This window comes from Neomonachus schauinslandi, chromosome 1 (assembly GCF_002201575.2).
Source record: "Neomonachus schauinslandi chromosome 1, ASM220157v2, whole genome shotgun sequence".
In the NCBI taxonomy this organism is placed as follows: domain Eukaryota; kingdom Metazoa; phylum Chordata; class Mammalia; order Carnivora; family Phocidae; genus Neomonachus; species Neomonachus schauinslandi.
Genome location: NC_058403.1, coordinates 91,006,389 through 91,025,594, shown reverse-complemented (window position 1 = coordinate 91,025,594; position 19,206 = coordinate 91,006,389). Strand labels below are relative to the sequence as shown.

Below are 19,206 nucleotides of genomic sequence, written 5' to 3'. Positions count from 1 at the left end.
ACACATTAAATAAAAAGTGAGCAATTATTTCCTTTCTTCTGTAAGATACGTCAGATAAAAGATATCATGAAAAAGAGATTAGAAGAAGATTTGAATAATCTTGGTACCATAAAACAAATGCAAGTATTAAACAAAAACTACACATTTTAACATGTCATTTTTATTGAAAAAGTAACATATCTTACATATTTAGTATAAAAATATAGAGTAAAAATTAATTTTCTCTTTCATTTCAAGGTTTTATTTAACACATATTGTAGTCTTTTTCTTTGAGTTTTAAATCCTTGTTTAAAAGGTCTTTGGAGCTCCTGGCTGACTCAGTCAGTAGGGTGTACGGCTCTTGATCTTGGGGTTGTAAGTTGGCGCCCCACGTTGGATGTAGAGATTACTTAAAAATTAAATCTTTAAAAAAATAAGAAAATAAAAGGTTTTCTTCACTTTGAGATTACTTTTGAAATTCCTCAACGTTTTTTTTTCAGTATAAGGGATAAGGCAGTGGCTGGTTTTAAATTTTTTTCCCCATAGGATTAGGTATTCATTCACTCCATCATTCGTTTATTCACAAATATATTTTGTGTGGGTACTATGTTAAGGTACTGTCCCAGGTCCTGAGGTTACAGATGCAAGCAGGACTACATGTTCCCTGCGATCACAGTGCTTACATTCTGGTGAGAGGAGGCAGGCTTTAAAAAACAGAATAACAAATGAAGTCAATTTGTCAGTATGTAAAAACTTAACTAGTGTTATAGAAAGTAGAGTAAGAAGGGCCAGAAGTGCCAGGTATCTGGAGCATGTCGTAAATTTAAATTTAAATGAGCCTCTTTTGAAAAAACTTACTTGATCAGATACGTTTAAATGAACGTTTGAGCATACAAGCCCAAAGTATGAATTATACTGTGTTTAGGACAACAGTTAGAAGAGATTGGACAAATACTCCAACTAATTTTTTTTCTCCAACTGGTTAGATTAAATGGTGAAATAGAATGTTTTGTGTCACAATTTTGGCAGATAAAAGCAATTGCTCTTCTTCTGACAGAGGCAAGTAACTGAAACAACCTTAAGCATTTGTATACTAGACAATGACATTTGGCAGTGGAGGATGGGGTAGAAGGGTAGGGGGTGGGGATCAGATCTTTCCTAGGTTCTTTTCTGCTAATTTACCTGTGTTTGGCATTTCCACTTTCCTATTCTCCTTCTGCTCCCATGAGACCAAATTGCCTTGTTCTGACTAGCTGTTCACTCATTATGGAGTCCTTTATCAAAAATATTATCAGTGCTTTTGACCAGCCTGACTTTTGGGAGTGAAAATCACAAGTCATTCAGAAATACTTCTTTGTTCACTGAGCATAAATTTAGTTAGTTTTTTTTTTTAACAAAATGATATTATTTTGAGTAGAATGTTCTTATTTCCATCAAATCCAGGTGTATGAGATAACTCCTGTGAGGTCATGCACAGCACAAACACCCTTTGCACATCGCATATATTGACAGAGGCTACCTCCCAAGATCATGACCTTTTTGTGGTTCTCCTTTCAACTTTGGCAATGTTGTCCCTAATGGTAACCTGGAAGTGACCAAGGTGATATAATACTTATGAGATGGATCATTGGGTGCCTGGGTGGTTCAGTCAGTTAAGTGTCTGACTCTTGATCTCAGCTCAGGTCTTGATCTCAGGGTTGTGAGTTCAAGCCCGCTGTTGGGCTCTACATTGGCTGTGGAGCCTACATAAAAAATAGATGGATCATTAATCTTTCTTCTGGAATCTTCACAAGAGTAGATAATAAAGACAGCTGTTTATTGCTACACAAGTGTTTAGAAACAGAATCTTTTAGACTTCTGCTAGCAAACTGATATCTGCTAGATCCCTGAAAGTTCTTTCGGCAATTTCACTTTCTTAGAATGACTTGGTCATTTTCAGAGATATTAGAGAAGCACGTGTTGCTTTTTTGGTCTTTTGGTTGAAGTGGCTTTGCTCCGACTTCCTTGCTTTGCTGTGAATGGTCACTTTGAGAATAATGTTTTTCTTTGCAGATTATTTAGCCAATTAAAAAGGCTCCAAAAAAACTGGCTTCTTGGTCCATGTCAATCAATTGCTCATTATTTACAGAGACAAAAATTCTATCATTTTCCTTAAGTTCAAATATCCCACCTTGATAGATGGAATAGAGTCCATATTCAGAATCTTTAGACCAACAACTATTTCTAGCACTTTTCATCAGCAGTATAGGGTCAGGATAACTTGTGTATTTGTAAATATATTGTACCATTTGTTTGTTTTTCTTTCTGTTCTGTTCTGTTGAAATTGTTCCCGAAGTTTCCTCAGGTTCCTGAAATCGAAAGTATGTTTGGGAATAGATGTAATAAAACCCCCTGTGAAGGATAATAAGCTCTCCATTCCTCAAGTGCAAATTATTCAAGAATGAATGTCCTTTTCTTGATGACTCCCAGGAGTTTATTTTCTGGCCCAAAGCTTTTTCATTCTTGGAGCCTGGATGAAGTTTAGGGAGAAAGAAAATTAAAAGAAAGAAGTTTGTAGCAAAGGTAAGAATTATCTCAGTAGCTGTGGCTAGCCAGTTTTTTGGTGGGGATTTTAAAGAATTTCAATCTAGTATAAAACTTCTTGCTCCTTCGATCTTACAAGGATTCTAAATTTCAGTCTTATAGGAATCTGGAGGCTACTGTATCATTGTGATCTGCTGGAAGTCCCTTACTTTTCTGTACCTCATCCACCACTTAGGCCACAGGTCTAAACTGTAGCATGAGGGATGATTAACTCAGATGGCAATCTTTGCTCCTGGACAGAACTTCTGTCCCAAACCCCTGCCTCCCTTCCTATGCTGGTGAGTGCAAATGAGTAACAGATAAGGAAACTAAAAGAAACATTATCAATTTTTCAAGCCTGGAGCTCAGAACTTATTGATATTTCCTTGGGTCTCTTTGGTTTCCTTCTTGGTCTTTCTCAGCAATCCAGAGTCAAAGGCACCATTCAAGCAGAAAACATCTCTAGTCCACAATAAGACAGGGCACATGGTTTGGCAAAGAGAGCTCAGATTTAAAGATGTTCAGACCCCTGGGTCTTTAGCTCCCAAAGACTTTGAGTGAAAAAGGGCCCTACCAAAACATGATATTCCTTTAACTTTGGGCTCATCTCCAGGATTGGTGCAAAATTTAGTTTTTCAACAGTGTAAAACAACTATCGTGTTTCTTGATGAATAGTAAACAGTAACATTATAATAATGATCTCACTCATAGGCAGAACATGTCAATCATTCATAAAGCATGAGTGGAGGAATACCAGGAAGGCAACTGCCCCGAAAAAAAAAATCCCACAATCTTTTCATATTTTAACTGAAACCTGAAATTTCTTTAACTTGGGATAAAACCTCTCATCATAATAAAAGCAACTATTTATTGAGTACTTACAATACACAGGAATTTTGCCTGCGCTAATCTTCGGTATTTTATGACTTAAAGATTATCTTTACTTTGTATCTGAAGAAACTAAAGCTTGATTTGATTAGGTAATTTGCTCAAGACATATATCTAGGTAAGGAGGAGCTGGTATTCCAACATGGATATTTCGACCGTAAGACTCTTGCACTGTTACAGCACTGCGTGGACACTGGTTCTTTAGGTAGAAATAGGCTTACCTTAATTGGTTAAATTACATGAAACTGACATATCTGTGGCAACTTCCCGTAATTCAACCAAATACAAATGCCACAAGGAATACCTAGTGACTCATGGTGAAAGTAAATAATTGATTTAGAACCTTTAGAGAGGAGGAAGATTTGATGGGAGTGAGAAAGAGAAATTACTTTGAAGAAGAGAAGAAAAGCACAAATAGGGGCATGGGGAACTCAAAGACAAAGTTCTCCCACCACATAACTTTCCTGAGAGCAGTTATTGAACTATTTGTCTTGTAATCTTGCTTCTGAAAAGAGTCAATCTGAGCCCAGATTCCTACGAACATTTTGTAGACAGCCATATCGGCATTTCATGTACAAGTTAAAAGAATAAATTATTTGGGAAGAATTTTTCCATTGCCTTCCTTTAAGCCATTTATTTGTTGTTTCTCTTACTTGGAACTGGAAACATGCTTCTTCTCCAACTGCTTCCAGTTATGTGAGCTGCTACTCTCTGAAGACGTCTTTCACTTACTACGTAAGGAATATTTAGCTGCTTTTCTAAAAGAAAAATGACAAAAAATCTTCAGCACTTGTCAAACCACTTTTCAAATACATTGTTATTCAGAGCTGCTATCGGTCAGACATTGTAAGTACACTGGGCTTCCAAAGTGGATTGTAAAACAGCCTACATTTTAATATGGTGATCCATCTATTCCAGCTTATGTTTAATTTCGAAAGTATTTTAGATGAGAAGAATAAGCAGTAACTTGGGTCAGAATTTATCGGCATTTCAAAGGTAAGGTCCAACCAGAATATAACAAAATGAAGATTCTGGCCTTTTCCAAAGCAAACAAACAAATAAGTAAATAACTGTGGACATGTAATAATTCTACTGAGTCATTTAAAGTGCACAAATAACCAAGCACTGGTGAATTTCCACGAGTTATATATAGAAACAATCAGAGCGATCCTAATTCTAAAGGAGTAACAGCGATAAGGAGGGTCTATAGATGCTACAAACTGGTTCCCAATAGTTCATCCCCCGCCCCCGCCCCCCTAAAAGAAATATGAATTGGCATACTGGTCATGATAATCAGTATATAAACATAAGAATCATGAATTCATAGATCATAATAAACAAATAACACTTATTGATCACATTCTGAAGTACTTTGGAGCAGCCTTTTAATATACAAATTCAACAAACTACCCTTTAAAAAAAATCAGCTCAAATTTCCCCAGTGTGCTTACACTGGTTGTTAAGATAAATGATATTCTTTCATCAAGCAAATATTGCCAGGAATGAGGCACGGCACTATGCCGGACAGAGGTTGCAAAGAATAATCACTGATTACACTGACTGAGCCCTCAAAGGACTTACAGTCTTTTAGGAAAGATATGAACTAGACAGTGAAAATTTATCTGTGAGAAATATAAATAAAGGGGGATGTGTGTTCAGAAGAGGGAAAGATTCCTATTTATTGGAGGACTGAGGTCAGGGGAAGGTTTGTGCTAAGGCTTACTCCAACACACCAAAGTGCCCATCACATCTATGCCAGGCACTCTTTTAGGAGCAAGGAGAAAGAATTAGAGACAGATGAATGCAAGCAAATATTTGAGGTGCAAGGATAATGATCTGAACAGGATGAGGAGGGGCAGACTTGGGAAGGAAGGAACGGAAGAAGGGCATTCTAAGAGATCCAGGACAGGGGCTGGAGGCAGGATGCACAAAGCATTCCTGGGCCACAGCATCGGAGGAGTTCAGTTTCAGGCTTGAATGAGGAGCCAAATGATAGAGGATTTGAATGTGAAGCTAAGAGATGTGGATTGTAAGGACACGGAAAGACTCTGAAAGATTTTGGTAGGAGAAGTGAAGAGATAATGTGTTGTGCTTTAGGCTATCCTATCTCACAGTAAGGTTTGATGGGTAGAAGGTGGGAGGGCTGGGGACTGGCAAGTTACCAGACTATAATTGATCAGGACTGAGAACAGGAGGCCTTCATTGAGGCTAGTAGGAGGTGGAAATGAAAGGAAGTGGTACAATTTCATAGGAAAGGAATGAATAGGAAATAAGAATCTCTTCCATCTATCTGGTACAAGTTGTTACGTATTCAGGATGGGTGGGCATCTGTACAGTTCTGAAGACCAAACATATCATGGGGATGCATGATCAATTACATAATACTCTCAGAATGCTCAGCTTTCAAGGTTGATGTGTCCTTTCACCTTTAACTTTCACTGTTAAATAATTCATAATGCCTTGCCTGCCCTTAGACCTTAACACTTTGTTTTAAAATATTCAATAACCGAATTCAATTATAAATATCTTACATTTGAGGTCATTGCAATTTGGGAAAGCCTAAATATAAAAGCAAATTCTAAAGAGGAGATTTCAATAAATAAGTAAACAAACAAACAAACAAAGAGGAGATTTCCTACTGGCTACAGCAAACACTTCGTGGAAAAGGAACCCATGAACATGTCTATTTGGGTGTCATGAATAAATCTTGGTATACTGATGAGCACGTGATTTCTACATCTTATTGTGACGAATAGAGAAGAGTAGTCTTCTTACAACACTGAAAATAGTACATGCATCTACTGTATACCATGGATCTGTTGTGCCTCATCAGAAGAAGGGGAGTGTTCACCGGTCTGACTACCCCTTTCACTTTGGGGAAAATAATCAGAAAGAATGTGTAGACCTTGAGAACAGGTCTTATCCTTCATGTTTAATAAAGCCTATTTAATAAAGAAAAATGGGAGTTGTTAAGCAATGAGGAAGCTTGTTGTTTTGAAAAAAGAGAGTTGGAAAAGTAAAAAGACATCATCACAACACTTACATTAAAGAACTGTTTCTTCTCCGCCAGGCTGGTGTGCCCTAGGTTGGCAGTCTCTGGTATATGTATTCAGGCCTCTGTGGCCACTAATATGGGAAGATGGGGCTATGGTGAGCCAAACGTGAAAAAGTAGCAAATTTTATTCCATAGTTTTATTGACTTGTGTATTCATTAAAAAATATGTATTGAGAACCTTCTATGTGGAGGGATGGTGGTAGCACAATATTATGAACGCACGATCTGCCACTAAATCGGGCACTTCAAAACGGGTCATCGTAACATTTTCAAAGGTGGTGGAGTGGGAGGATCCTGAGCTCACATTCTCCCACGGACACACCAAGGCTACGACTGCATCTAGAACAGTTGTCTCTGAGAAGGACCTGAAGACTAGCAGAACAGATCTTCCACAGCTAAAGTTATAAAGGAAAACCACAAGGAGAAGAGTTGAAAGGGAGCAGAGACAAGGTCTGGTCAGGACCCACCCGCAAGGTGATGTGATCTACAAGAGGAGAGGGGATACATAGGTGTGGAGCTCCCCCTGGGGAGCAAGGGAGTCAAGACCCACATGGGGCACTGCCCCCCTGCCTGGGGACCTGCACTGGGACGACAAGCTCTCACAATGTCCGGCTTTGAAAATCAGTGCGGCTCACCTCCAGGAAAGCCAGAGGGCTACAGGAAACCAAGACTCTGCTTTTAAATGGCTTGCACACAAACTCACTCACTCCAAGACCCAGCACAGAGGCAGTGGGTTCACAAGTGCCTGGGCCATATGTGAAGGAGATTTATTGACTAATTTCAGGGCATGTGATAGAAAGGCAGGGATCTATAGGCACTTGCTTTGGGAACAGAGAGCTGGAGGCCTTTCCTCTTACCCTCCTTCTGCCTAGCTGGCCTGATGCACTGACCCGTGCCAGTTCTCACTCTCTCCGTCTACCTTGCTCGCACCGCTCGCCTCGCCCTGGCATTGCCCTGTGGACCTGCCCCACCCAATCTGCCCATCCTGGTAGAAGGTCCTCTACAACAGCCCGGCTGAGATCGGTGTCCCCTCAAAGCTGCTCCTGCCCTGCCATGGATAGATGCTCAGCATCCCTGATCATCAGGGAAATGCAAACCACAACCACGGTGAGACATCACCTCACACCTGTCAGAATGGCTAATAACAAGAAGACAAGCAACAACAAGTGCTGGCAAGGGTGTGGAGAAAAGGGAACCCTACTGCACTGCTGGTAGGAATATAATTTGGTGCACCTGCTCTGGAAAATAGTATGGAAATTCCTCAAAAAATTAAAAATAGGAAAACCATACAATCCAGCAATTCCACTTCTGGATATCTATCCCAAGAAAATGCAAATGAAATCACTATCTTGAAAAGATGTGTGCATCCTTATGTTCATTGCAGCATTATTTACAATAGCCAAGATATGGGAGCAGCCCAAGTGTCCATTGATAGATGAACGGATAAAGAAGCTGTGGTATATATACACAATGGAATATTACTCAGCTATAAAAGACAATGAAATCTAGCCATTTGAGACACCATGGATGGACCTGGAGGGTATTATGCTAAGTGGAATAAGTCAGACAGATAAAAACAAATAATGTAAGATTTCACTTATGTGTGGAACCTAAAAACAAACAAAACAAGACAAACAGACACATAAAAACAGAGAACAAACTGATGGTTGCCCGAAAGGGAGTGGGTTGGGGAGATGGGTGAAATAGGTGAAGGGGATTAAGAGGTACAAACTTCCAGTTATAAAACAAATAAGTCACGGTGATATAAAATACATTACAAGGAAGATAGTCAATAATATTGGAATAACTCTGTATGGTGACAGATAGTAACTATACTTATTGTAGTGAGTATTTTGTAATGTATGTAAATGTCAAATCACTATGATGTACCCCTAAAACTAATATATTGTTGTATGTCAACTCTACTTCAATGAAAAAATAAAATAAAATGAGAATGATACCTCAAAAAAAAGTTACTTTTATGTTATGTGAATTTCATCTCAATCAAAATACACACACACACACACAAACACACACACACACACATGCTCATGAAAGGTGTTACACCTCAGGGCCAAGGGGATAAAAGAATCTACTAGGTTTGGAGCATCAAGTTAGGGGCTAGGTATAGACAGATGAGAGAAACAGACATGTGTTCTATCTTTGTGGATCTTTAATCTAGTAGGGAATCAGACAGCACACAAATAAAAAATACATATACAAATAAAAGGAAATGCACAAGATAAGTGCTATAGAAATAGCAGGGTGGGGGCGCCTGGGTGGCTCAGTCATTAGGCGTCTGCCTTCGGCTCAGGTCATGATCCCAGGGTCCTGGGATCGAGCCCTGCGTCGGGCTCCCCGCTCTGCGGGAAGCCTGCTTCTCCCTCTCCTGCTTCTCCCTCTCCCACTCCCCCTGCTTGTGTTCCCTCTCTCACTGTGTCTCTCTCTGTCAAATAAATAAATAAAAATCTTTAAAAAAAAAAAAAGAAAAGAAATAGCAGGGTGTGGGAGGAACTTACTTAGAAAGGTAGGCAGGGAATTTTTCTCTGAAGAGGTAACAATGAGGTGATAGGTTGAGAATGAGAAGGAGTCAGTTATATGAGAAGCCAGGAACGGAAGAAGCCAGCCTGGGCAACAGCCCTCAAAGGGAATGTGGGTCGAAACAGGCTGCTGACCATGAACAGGAAAGTGGTCATGGCTGAGGGACCACAAGATGAGAAGTGTGATGGGTAAAGGATTGCTCGGAAAGATGACGAAGCAAAGGGCTCTTGCGTAAAGAAAGGCATAGAGCCTCGTGGCGGCCAGAAGCAGAGAAGATGGGTTACGTTGGGGCCCTCATTTATCTTACCTCCAGCCATATTCCGGTAAGGATTCAGATGACTTATGTACAACACATTTGAAAGTAAAAAGTAAATAACTGAAGAAATCAAGGTGAAGGGGAAATCCATGGTGGAAAAACAAGATTCAAATGAAATAGTTTTGACCACAGGTCGGGTCCCAGAATTGGCTCCAAGCTTTCTAACTGCCAAACGCAAATAGGAAAATAGAATCAAGTGGCTTGAGAAACTGACTCGCAGTCCGAGGGGGGACGTGTGGATGGGAGCAGAGAAAAAGGGCTGGAGAGCTATTCCCCCTGTCATGAAGTCGACAGTAGAGAATTAAAATAACAAACAAACAAAAAATACTACCTGGAACTGTAGGAATGGTTTCCTCATAGGTTTTCAAAATCATCTGCAAACAGTATTAAATAAATCTTGTTAATTTCCCTAAAAATTTCAACTGACTACAGAATGTCTACGACCCTTCTTGCTGATGTCTAAGATGTCATTTCTACGTCAGATAGGAACCTCTGAAGCTTTAGCTGTTCGAGCACAGGGTTTGCACGGGTTTGGGTGGGAGCTGGGGCAATACTGAGGCAGAGGCTGCTGTGGAAAGTTCTGTAACAAAGGCCACACCTGGAGCAGCCCAGGAGGAAGGTGCCATCTGGCAAGTTAGATGAAGCTAATGTTCCCCAGACCTCCTTGTGGCTACTGGATGTGGTGCCCAGGCCTCCTCAGTTTCTCCGTGTGGGGTGTGGGTCTGCAGGCAAGTGTGTGTGTAAATGCACTGTGTAATAGTGCTTTCAGGGGCTTTGAATGGCTGGGCAGACCCAAGCCTCAAGGGGTAAGGCATGCTTCGCTCTCTCTCATGAGACCCACAGACATACAGAGCCCATCAAGGCAGGACCTGGCCACACTGTGTCATTCTCTCACTTCTGACACATGGCCAGGGCATCCTTCACATAAACATGTTTTACCAAGTGCCAATACCTTTACTAAACAACTAGTATCACCTTCTTTGTACTAACCCGTTGGGAAAACCAGTAAGAAAGAGGGAAACCTTAGTCTTTCTGTTAGATGAGCTAGTAGTGCTGAGCGCATCCGTGGCTTCTAAAGTCCCCTCCACTTAGTTCTATCACCTGGGCTTTTGTCCATCACTGCCCTCCTTTTCCGCCATGTTGTTCCTTTTGAAACTGCCAGAAACTCCCCTCCTCTGTACTCCCACCCCAAACCAGAAGCTCTCTGCTTTCCCCTTGGTCTCAAACGCTGATCCGATTAGGGCAGGTCGGACCTTAGCCCAATGGGCATGGGGTGGTGGCCTCAGCATAGTCTCTCTGTCTCTCTCATTCTGGGATAGAAGTTAGGAAGGAAGGAAGGAAGGAGCAGGAAAGAGAGAGGGGTAATTCCCATAGTGTGGGAGGCAGAATAAAAAATGATGACAGTCTGGTTAGATGGACCAGATTCAAATGTGTCAATCACTAGCTCTTGGAGACTTTGTTCAAGTTACTTAACTGATGTGAACTTTAATTTCTTCATCTATTTAAAAAAAAAAAAAAGGAGGAAGAAGGGGCCTAGTTGGTTGAGCATCCAACTCTTGATTCCAGGGTCAGGGTCAGGGTCATGGGATCCAGCCCCAAGTCGGGCTCCACACTCAATGGGGAGTCTGCTGGAGATTCTACCCTCGTCCCCCTTAGGTTCTCTCTCTCTAAAATAAATAAATAAATCTTAAAAAAAAAAGAAAGAGGAAGATAATAATTTTGATTCCTTCCTCATAGAGCTGTTCTGAGGATTAAATGAGATACCGTATGGAATAGGGATAAGATGTTTACTGGAAAATAATCTGTTCCATTAATGGTGCCGGAGAAAAATGGGAAATCCTTCCCCGCTACCCTGCCACCACCTGTCTGTGTCCTCTCCCAGCCTCTCCCTATTCTAGTGAGTGGCAACGTGTGCGAATGGGAGGGAGCGAGAGAACAAGAGAGAGGTATGTGGAGTCTATCCCCACTACTTCTCTAACCCCCCACTCCCAGCCCCAGCATCCAGCCCCCTTCTTAGGCTCCAGATTTATGCCCTAGTTCTGAGTTTCTCTCTCCTGCCACCTGTGGGTTGCCCCCACCAACCCAGGGACTGCCGAGTCCCATTCCTCAGTCTCCTCAGGAGGCCCCCCCTTCCCCCACCGCAGGCTTCCTGGTCCTCACCACCTGGGGCAATGGAGTCACAGCTGCTTTGGTATAGCTTGTGTACAGTGGGCACCCTGCCCTGGCCTCCAGATGAGGTCGGATTTCATTTCTCATAGAAATGGCATCCTAGGGGACATCTGGGCTCTACTGTGAAGACTGCTTGGGTTATCAACTGGAGCCCTAACCACAAGCATAACATTGTTTCTATGCAAAGACAGACTGAGCACCAAACAATGGACTTGCAATCATATCTTTAAAACACACCTCCTTCCTGCCCTGGGAATGTCCCCAGTATTTTTTTTTTTTTTTTTAATAAGGATGTTCTTTCACGGTTTACAGAGTATTTTCAGACCCATGTTCTCATCTGACCTTTCCGGACAGGCAGAAGGTAAAACTATGAAAGTAAAATTACGTGATTTAGTGAAACAGTTTGCTGACATAGTGTTTCTGCTAGAAATCCTGTTTAAGCAACTTCCATAAACAGGTATTTTGTAATTGGTTATTTATTAACTATAAATTGAGATGTCATCACCTTCAATTTCTCAAAGTATCTCTTTCTTCCCTCTTCTTTTCCTCTTTCTTCATCTCTACATGCATACAAAAATAAATATATGTTTAATTCCAGAGATCAACAAGGCTGGAAGAGTATAAAACACCAGTATTTGGCTTCTTCTGTCTTCTGAGCAACAATACCAAAATCACACACATCTTTTATCGTCGTGTGACCTGGAACACATTGCCCTGTCTGTGTCTCAATTTCCACAATGGGAGATAAAAAAGGTTAGACTCAATGGGGAGGCTCTCTGGAGTAGAAGAGTGAACTCTAGACCAGGAGTCAGCCAGGACCCACTGTTTGGTGCTGTTCCACTTTCTCCTAGTTCTATGAATTCAGGGAAAATCACTTAAACATTCTGGGCCTCAGTTTCCTCCTTTGCAAAATGAGCCATCTCCACTTGATGATCTTAAGTGTTCCCTCTCCTGCGACCTTCCATGCCTGCTGGTGGCGTGACCCCGTGGTCCACCTACCTTTCTAACAACCTGACGGAGTTGCCACTTCACTTGCCAGCAAGGGTTGTTCATACTCTCCTCATCATCGGGGTCCCAAGGGATATCATCTTCCTTTAAGAAACAAGCGATGCCACTTTGGGAGTACTTGTCCTGCATCTGGGTTAAGATGGAATAGAACACAATATTACACACAAGAGCTTTTTATTTTTGTTCATTTACGAGTTAAAGCAAGAGAACTGATGGATGACAGATTCAGAGACATCTTGGCACCCTAGATAAGCTCATGGCTTGAAATAAAAGCAAGCATGCTGTCCTTTGTCTAGTGAATACAAGGAAGCAGCCGGATATTGTGGAAAGGTTACAGGTGTGGGCCAGACATCCTGGGTCACAATGCCCTTCACTGGCCCGGTGTGTCTCTCAACAAATTGCTTTTTCTCTTCTGTGTCTGTTTTTTATTTGATTTTTGAGCTGGTTCAATGTGGTGATCTTTGAGGTCCTTTCCAGCTCTGGGATGGTGAGGATCCCATTCTAAAGATGGGAAACCACCTAGGTACAAAGTAGGCAATAGAAGGGCGCCTGGGTGGCTCAGTCTGTTAAGTGTCCGACTTTTGATTTCAGCTCAGCTCATGATCTCAGGGTCATGAGATCAAGTCCTGAATTGGGCTCTGGGCTCAGCGTGGAGCCTGCTTAAGATTCTCTCTCCCTCTCCCTCTACCCCTCCCCGCTCAAGCATTCTCTCTCTCAAAAATAAATAAATAAATAAAAAGGTAGGCAATAGAGTCCATTTAAATTCCAGAATCCTAAATAAAAATTAAACAAGTCCTTTGTGGCCTTTGGGGTGCAGGTAATGTTCTGTTTCTTGATCTGAGCTTTTGGTGTTGGGTAAATTCTAGTTACTGTTGTGATTTCTACTCCTCTGGATGGCAGAATCTTAAACATATTGCCACTGGAAATTTTAACATTGTTTTATTAAATGTCCACACTAGCCAGGGATTTACCTCCAGACACTTGAAACACCATTTGAAGGTTTGTCCCCTCCTTCTGATTGAGAGCAAACATTTATAATGACCAGGTAATTGTCAACAAAGTCCTAGCTTCATATTAAACACACACACACACACGTATACACACACACACACACATGCACTCACAAACACAAATGCATGCACGCATACATCCCAAACCATCCAGCACATTCCAGGCTGATAACTGGTTAATTTTACAAAGAAAAACGGGAAGTCCATTCAAGGTTGGACATTAGGTTTTTTCTTTTTTCCGGTTTTTGTTTTTAACAACTGGGATTGAGGAGATATTATTTCCCTGTACAAATCTGAATCGCCCTTCTCTGGAGAAATAAATGGGGAAATGGCCATTTTTATCTGTCGTTTGAACTCAGGGGACTCCAAAGCTTGAAGGAAAGATCAAACTTAATGATGCTCCTTCCTATAAAAAGACAACCTCATTCCAAATCAAAATAACTTGTTTATGAGACGTCCCAGCCAGAGTCACATTGTTCTGTGCCCAGCCATGTACCCCTCGGACATTTGATCAACCTCCCTCAAGGGCAAAAGTACAAACCTGAGTTGATGAATTCCTTCCACGTACTCTGGCATAGAACATTCATTTACTTTTTTTTTTTTTAATAATAAGTATTATTTCTTTTTTTTTTTATTCTTATGTTAATCCCCATACATTACATCATTAGTTTTAGATGTAGTGTTCCATGATTCATTGTTTGTGCATAACACCCAGTGAACATTCATTTACTTTTAAATAAATGTTTACTTTCTTTCTTCCTGTTTTTAATTACAAGAGCCAAACATTCAACTTAGTAGATGTATTAGGGGTGACAGCTGGGGCCACCTGAGTGGAGATATGACCAGAGGTGGAGTTAGACAACATTGCTTTGCCCCTTCACTCCCCATGCTCTTCTCCTGTAGACATCTATTTGCATCTCCAATATCTGTGGGAGCTAAAAAGCATTTCCCAGGAAGGAACTCAATTGGGTATGCTTTAGAAATACAAGAACATTTCCAGCAACTGGGGGTGGGGAGGCTCAGAGAGGAGGAGCTGGATTCAGTACAAGGCTAGAGGGTGGTTCCAGGAAGAGCAAGTTAGCTACATTGGACACCGTCCCAGTACAACCAGTATGGGTGTTTTCTGGCCAGACATTGGTTTGATGAAACTGAATAAACAGGCTCACAGACTTCTCTAACTTGTTGAAATGAAAAGATGTGCATGACACAGAGAGGAGGGCAATTTATTTTCTTCCTTCATAGCAGTTGGAAAGTCTCTCAGCCTGAAAGGATGAAGAACAGGGGAAGCTAAGGCCAGGGGCAGGAGAAGGCAGAGCTGAGAGCTGCCTGGGGACCATGAAGTAAGGGAGCTGGCAGCTTCCTGGGAACTGAAGAGGAGTGTGAGAGGGTGGGAATGCAGCAGGGCCCAGCCCAGGCCAGACCCAGCTGCGGCCTAGTGGTTCTGAACACCGGCTGGGGATTTTCCGGAAACACCTCTAGGAGGTGGGAGGGAGAACCCTGAAAATTGAATAAGATCCTAGGTCTACCTGGGAGGGAGGTTGACAAGCTAATGTGACTCCATTGTTACCCCCAATTTAATGAAGCCTAGAAACATTGATGGTATACAGGCAACCTGCAAAATATAGAAAAGTAAAAAACCCTTTTCTAAGTGAAAAATAAACAAACAAAGAACCCACTAAAATCACCCTAATCCTACTTCTTAATTAACCTCTAGACGATCTCTCTTGTTTGTTGGATTGTATGTGGGCAATTGTGTGTATGGTTGTTTTCTCTTAAAACTATATAAAAGTGTCATGTTCTTTGAGCCTACAAAACATCATATATAGATAGCATAGATATTTTTTATGGCATTCTCTGTAGAAAATTTATAAAATATAGAAAAATAAAGAGGAAAAAAGACATTCATAATCATACCATCTAGAGATCACAATGATCAACATTGTGGTATTTCACCTTCTAGACATTCTATGAATAAAGACTGATTTCCAAACAATCGAAACCCAAAGGGAAAGCCGCAACCCTCCTCCCCATCCCCACATGTTTCTTGCATATTTGGTGGTTTCTCCTACAGATTTTGACCAGTGCTGGTGACTAGCTGCCTAAGGAAGGGGGTGCCCTGGTTGTTTCAAGAATGATTCATGATGATTAATGTGATGAATCCCTCCCTGTCCTTTTTTTTCCCATACCCTTCCCACTTCAAAGCATGAATTTCTTGAAGCATATTTCAGACTAGAGCTATTCTCTCTTTAACCACGTCTGGGTGTTGGGGGCCGGGGGACATGCGTGCTATTTTCATTTGCACGCCACTCAGACAGCTTTTGCACCAAGTGCCTGCTCTTCTGCTCCAGATGCCCCAACAGGTGGATTTCCACCATGACTGCTGTGGGTGCCATCACAAACATGGTGGTTGTCTACGCCAAGGCCAACCAGTCCTTGGCAGGGCTTGTGGTCTCCAGGGTGGACTCCTTTGCCAGCTGGCTCAGAGGCTTTGAGGCAGTGGCACTGACTTTCTCTGCTGCCCTGACATGCATTTCTGGAAATCATTTTCTGCAAACCACAAGTAGCATAAAGAACCATTTATGGAGATTGGTGGCTAAGGGTTCCCTTCTCCTTTGTCCTTCCCATCTATGATGCCGCAGTGATAGGCAGTCCCCTTGTCATAAAATATTCCTAGAGAGACATAAAACTTTAGAGGCTAAGCCCATATTTAGTGTTTGGGCTTGCTAGTTTCTACAGTCTTCTTTGTGCTTATTTGTGAAGGTCCGATCAGATGTTACGCAGCCCTCCTTAGGCCACACTCCCTATAATCCTTGCTCAGTCTATCTTCTGGAAATTTTCATCAGCCAAAGTGGAATCTGTGATCTGTTTTAGGAAATTAATTTTCTTAAACTTTATTTTAAAGATTTTATTTATTGATTTATTTGAGAGAGCGAGAGTGCATGAGCTGAGGGAGAGGCAGAAGCAGATTCCCCACCGAGCGGGGAGCCTGATGTGGGGCTCAATCCCAGGACCCTGGGATCATGACCTGAGCCAGAGGCAGACACTTAAGCAACTGAGCCACCCAGGTGCCCCTAGGAAATTAATTCTTATGTTAAATATGCTTTTCCAAGTTCTACACAGGCAACCAAAGAGACTCAGATTCATTTTTCCTTGCAAGCATTCCTGATGAAGTGGGTGATGACTTCAAGAAACTTCTCAATACTAATTACAATGGCTATAGTTTACTGAGCACCCATCTAATGCCATGGCTCAAAACTGGGCTTTCCCTTTAACCTGTTTTATAATTTTGGGCAAATCACCTAACTTCCTGAGCCTTATTTATCTGTAAAATGGGGTAATTCTATTTATAAGATTGTGATGAGGATCAAATAGAGCAATATTTTGCCAAGTTTCTGGAACACAGTATTTGCTCAACATTGGTTAATTTTCTTCCCTTTCAGGCACTCTCAATGAAGTCTTCCGTATGTCTATACATATATGTATCCATATGTAACTATGCAATCAAGAAAAATGTATGCATGTGCAGAGACGTTAAGCTTTATTCGAGATTCCCATTTTTATAGTCGACTTTAAAAAAACACTTGATCATATACACAGAGAAGTGCATGAGTCTGCTCAGTCAAGAACTAGTTAATTCAGTCTTAAAATTAGGCCAACTTGGGGTGCCTGGGTGGCTCAGTTGGTTAAGCGACTGCCTTTGGCTCAGGTCATGATCCTGGAGTCCCGGATCGAGTCCCGCATTGGGCTCCCTGCTCAGCGGGGGGTCTGCTTCTCCCTCTGACCCTCCCCCTTCTCATGCTCTCTCTCATTCTCTCTCTCAAATAAATAAATAAAATCTTTAAAAAAAAAATTAGGCCAACTTGTAATGTCAGCAAACTGAGGGAATGACTTGCGTAATAAAGAGACAGACTCGTTCTGTGTATCCTGCAAAGTTAACAAAGGTTAGGACAGGCTAGCTCCGATTTCATAAACACAGCAGTATTCCAGCTTCTAAGGTAGACTTAGAACTAGAGGCATGTTTATAGTTACACTGATGTTTTAGTTACAAATATCCAGACTCTTCTGAGTCTGCCCTAGAGCAAAGCTGACCTCACAGGTCATCTAAGGGTAGCCCCTAATTTTCATAATTACTTGCAAATCAAACAAGAGTCTACGTCATCCAACTCCAAAGGAAAAATTTGCAACCATTTGAGATAAGCAAATATGAAACTGCATTTCCTTAACAGATACTCACTCTATGGCATTTGGATAATTTATATTTTTCTGAGACCCTTCTACTTGCATTTCCTAGCCAGCTGGTAGATGCAATGTTGCTTTATCATAATGTAGCAGGATGCAGTGTGCATCCAAGGGTGCAAACATGTCAGCCCTGTGGACACCCTGTTGTGGAGGAAGGAGTGTTATTTAGGTGCCCAAAGAACTGACTTCAGCTCCGCTTCCAAAGCCCTGTCTGAGCTATGTCATTTTGTCTGGGGGTCTCTAGGCTCCTCATCTATAAAATGGAGGGAGGGGGATATCCAAAGTTCCTTCCAGCTCACAGTTCTCTACTATATAATACACAATTAGTCAAAACATACGTTAGAAGCCCAAAGCTAACTTGGTTTATTTTCGGCCATTTTGCATTCATAGTTCCAAAAGTTTTATATAGTTGAGAAATGCAGGAACTAAAATGGCACAAAGTTTTTTTCCCCCCTCTGTCAAATGTACCTGCATTCATACTTGGACCACCCACAGATATAGAACCATCGTTTTACTTTCCATTATTTTATCACGAACATAAAATGTGGAGTCCATCTGGTAACAGACTTTATTACAGACTTTATGCATGACACGTCTGCGGCTAGGGAATAGACGAATGCCAGTCCTTCATATCCTTCCTATTGTCAACACAGAAATGCCACAGATCTCAAACCAAAACATGTTTCAAAGATCGGACTTACACCCCACCCCGTATCCTGGAGGAAAAAGATAAACCTGATGACATTCTAAGACTTGGTGCCTGCTTTGGTTCAATTGCTAGTATTATAAAATGCTCATGCTGTTGAAGAGAAAAAACAAACCAGGTTAGGAGTTTTGTTCCTGCGTCTGCTAGTAGCCGGTCAAGCCAGCTCTGTAACTGCACGCTGATCACACAATCCTTTCAACTCACACGTCTGCAAGGTCCTCAGTATTCACATGCATTAGCAGTTAGGGTCCACAGGCAGAGAGAGGGAACTTTTTTTTTTTCCCTACTGTAAATTCTTCACAGAAGAGGACACAGAGGCAGTTAACCCCGGGGTGGCTGAGAGCCTCTGTCAGGGACCGTGTGCATGGTACTGACCTGCTTCAGCTCCCTGGTGAAGTACATGTAAGTCACGGCCACGCAGAGGGACTGCAGAAGCACTGTAAAGATCAGGATCAGCACGCACGTCTGCCCGTGACTGGGGCCCCCCATGGCCTGCATCTTGCCGTGGTCCTGTCCAAGTCTCACTGCTACAAAGGCAGCCGGGCAGCAGGTTATTGTTGTCAAACCAACGAGGAGGGGTGGAGCTCTTCTTAGGTTTCACTTATTTAAAACTAGAATCAAAACAAAACTGAAAATAACAGGCTAGGAAGAGGAGAATTCCAGGAAGCTCTCTCCATTTTATAGGAATGTCAGGGACCAAGGAGGGAAACAGACATTAAAAATTTTTTAAACT

At 41.7% G+C, this 19,206-nt stretch overlaps 1 protein-coding gene across 2 annotated transcripts; it reads right to left on the bottom strand.

Annotated features, from left to right (window-relative positions):
* Positions 1 to 226: 226 nt before the first annotated feature.
* Positions 227 to 19,028, bottom strand: TNFSF10 (TNF superfamily member 10). Of its 2 annotated transcripts, none has more exons than XM_021702580.2 (5): positions 18,849 to 19,028; positions 12,510 to 12,647; positions 9,673 to 9,715; positions 4,083 to 4,187; positions 227 to 2,488 (listed from the first exon to the last, which is right to left on the bottom strand). In XM_021702580.2, the coding sequence occupies exons 1-5, from the start codon at positions 18,969 to 18,971 to the stop codon at positions 2,037 to 2,039; spliced, it is 861 nt and encodes a 286-aa protein (XP_021558255.1). In that variant the 5' UTR covers positions 18,972 to 19,028; the 3' UTR covers positions 227 to 2,036. The 2 variants fall into 2 exon arrangements, with proteins under 2 accessions (XP_021558255.1, XP_044770748.1); XM_044914813.1 differs by having other exon boundaries at positions 1,839 to 2,488; positions 9,670 to 9,715; positions 18,849 to 18,994.
* Between the last annotated feature and the right edge of the window lie 178 nt (positions 19,029 to 19,206).

Bases quoted from the DNA above. Each gene is read 5' to 3' on its own strand.
- TNFSF10 (XM_044914813.1), bottom strand. From the start codon at position 18,971: ATGCAGGCCATGGGGGGCCCCAGTCACGGGCAGACGTGCGTGCTGATC. The intron at 12,648-18,848 runs GTCAGTACCATG...ATCTTAACCCAG, and splicing joins TCACCAGGGAGCTGAAGCAG to ATGCAGGACAAGTACTCCCA. The intron at 2,489-4,082 runs GTAAGAGAAACA...AACTTCATCCAG, and splicing joins AAGCATGTTTCCAGTTCCAA to GCTCCAAGAATGAAAAAGCT.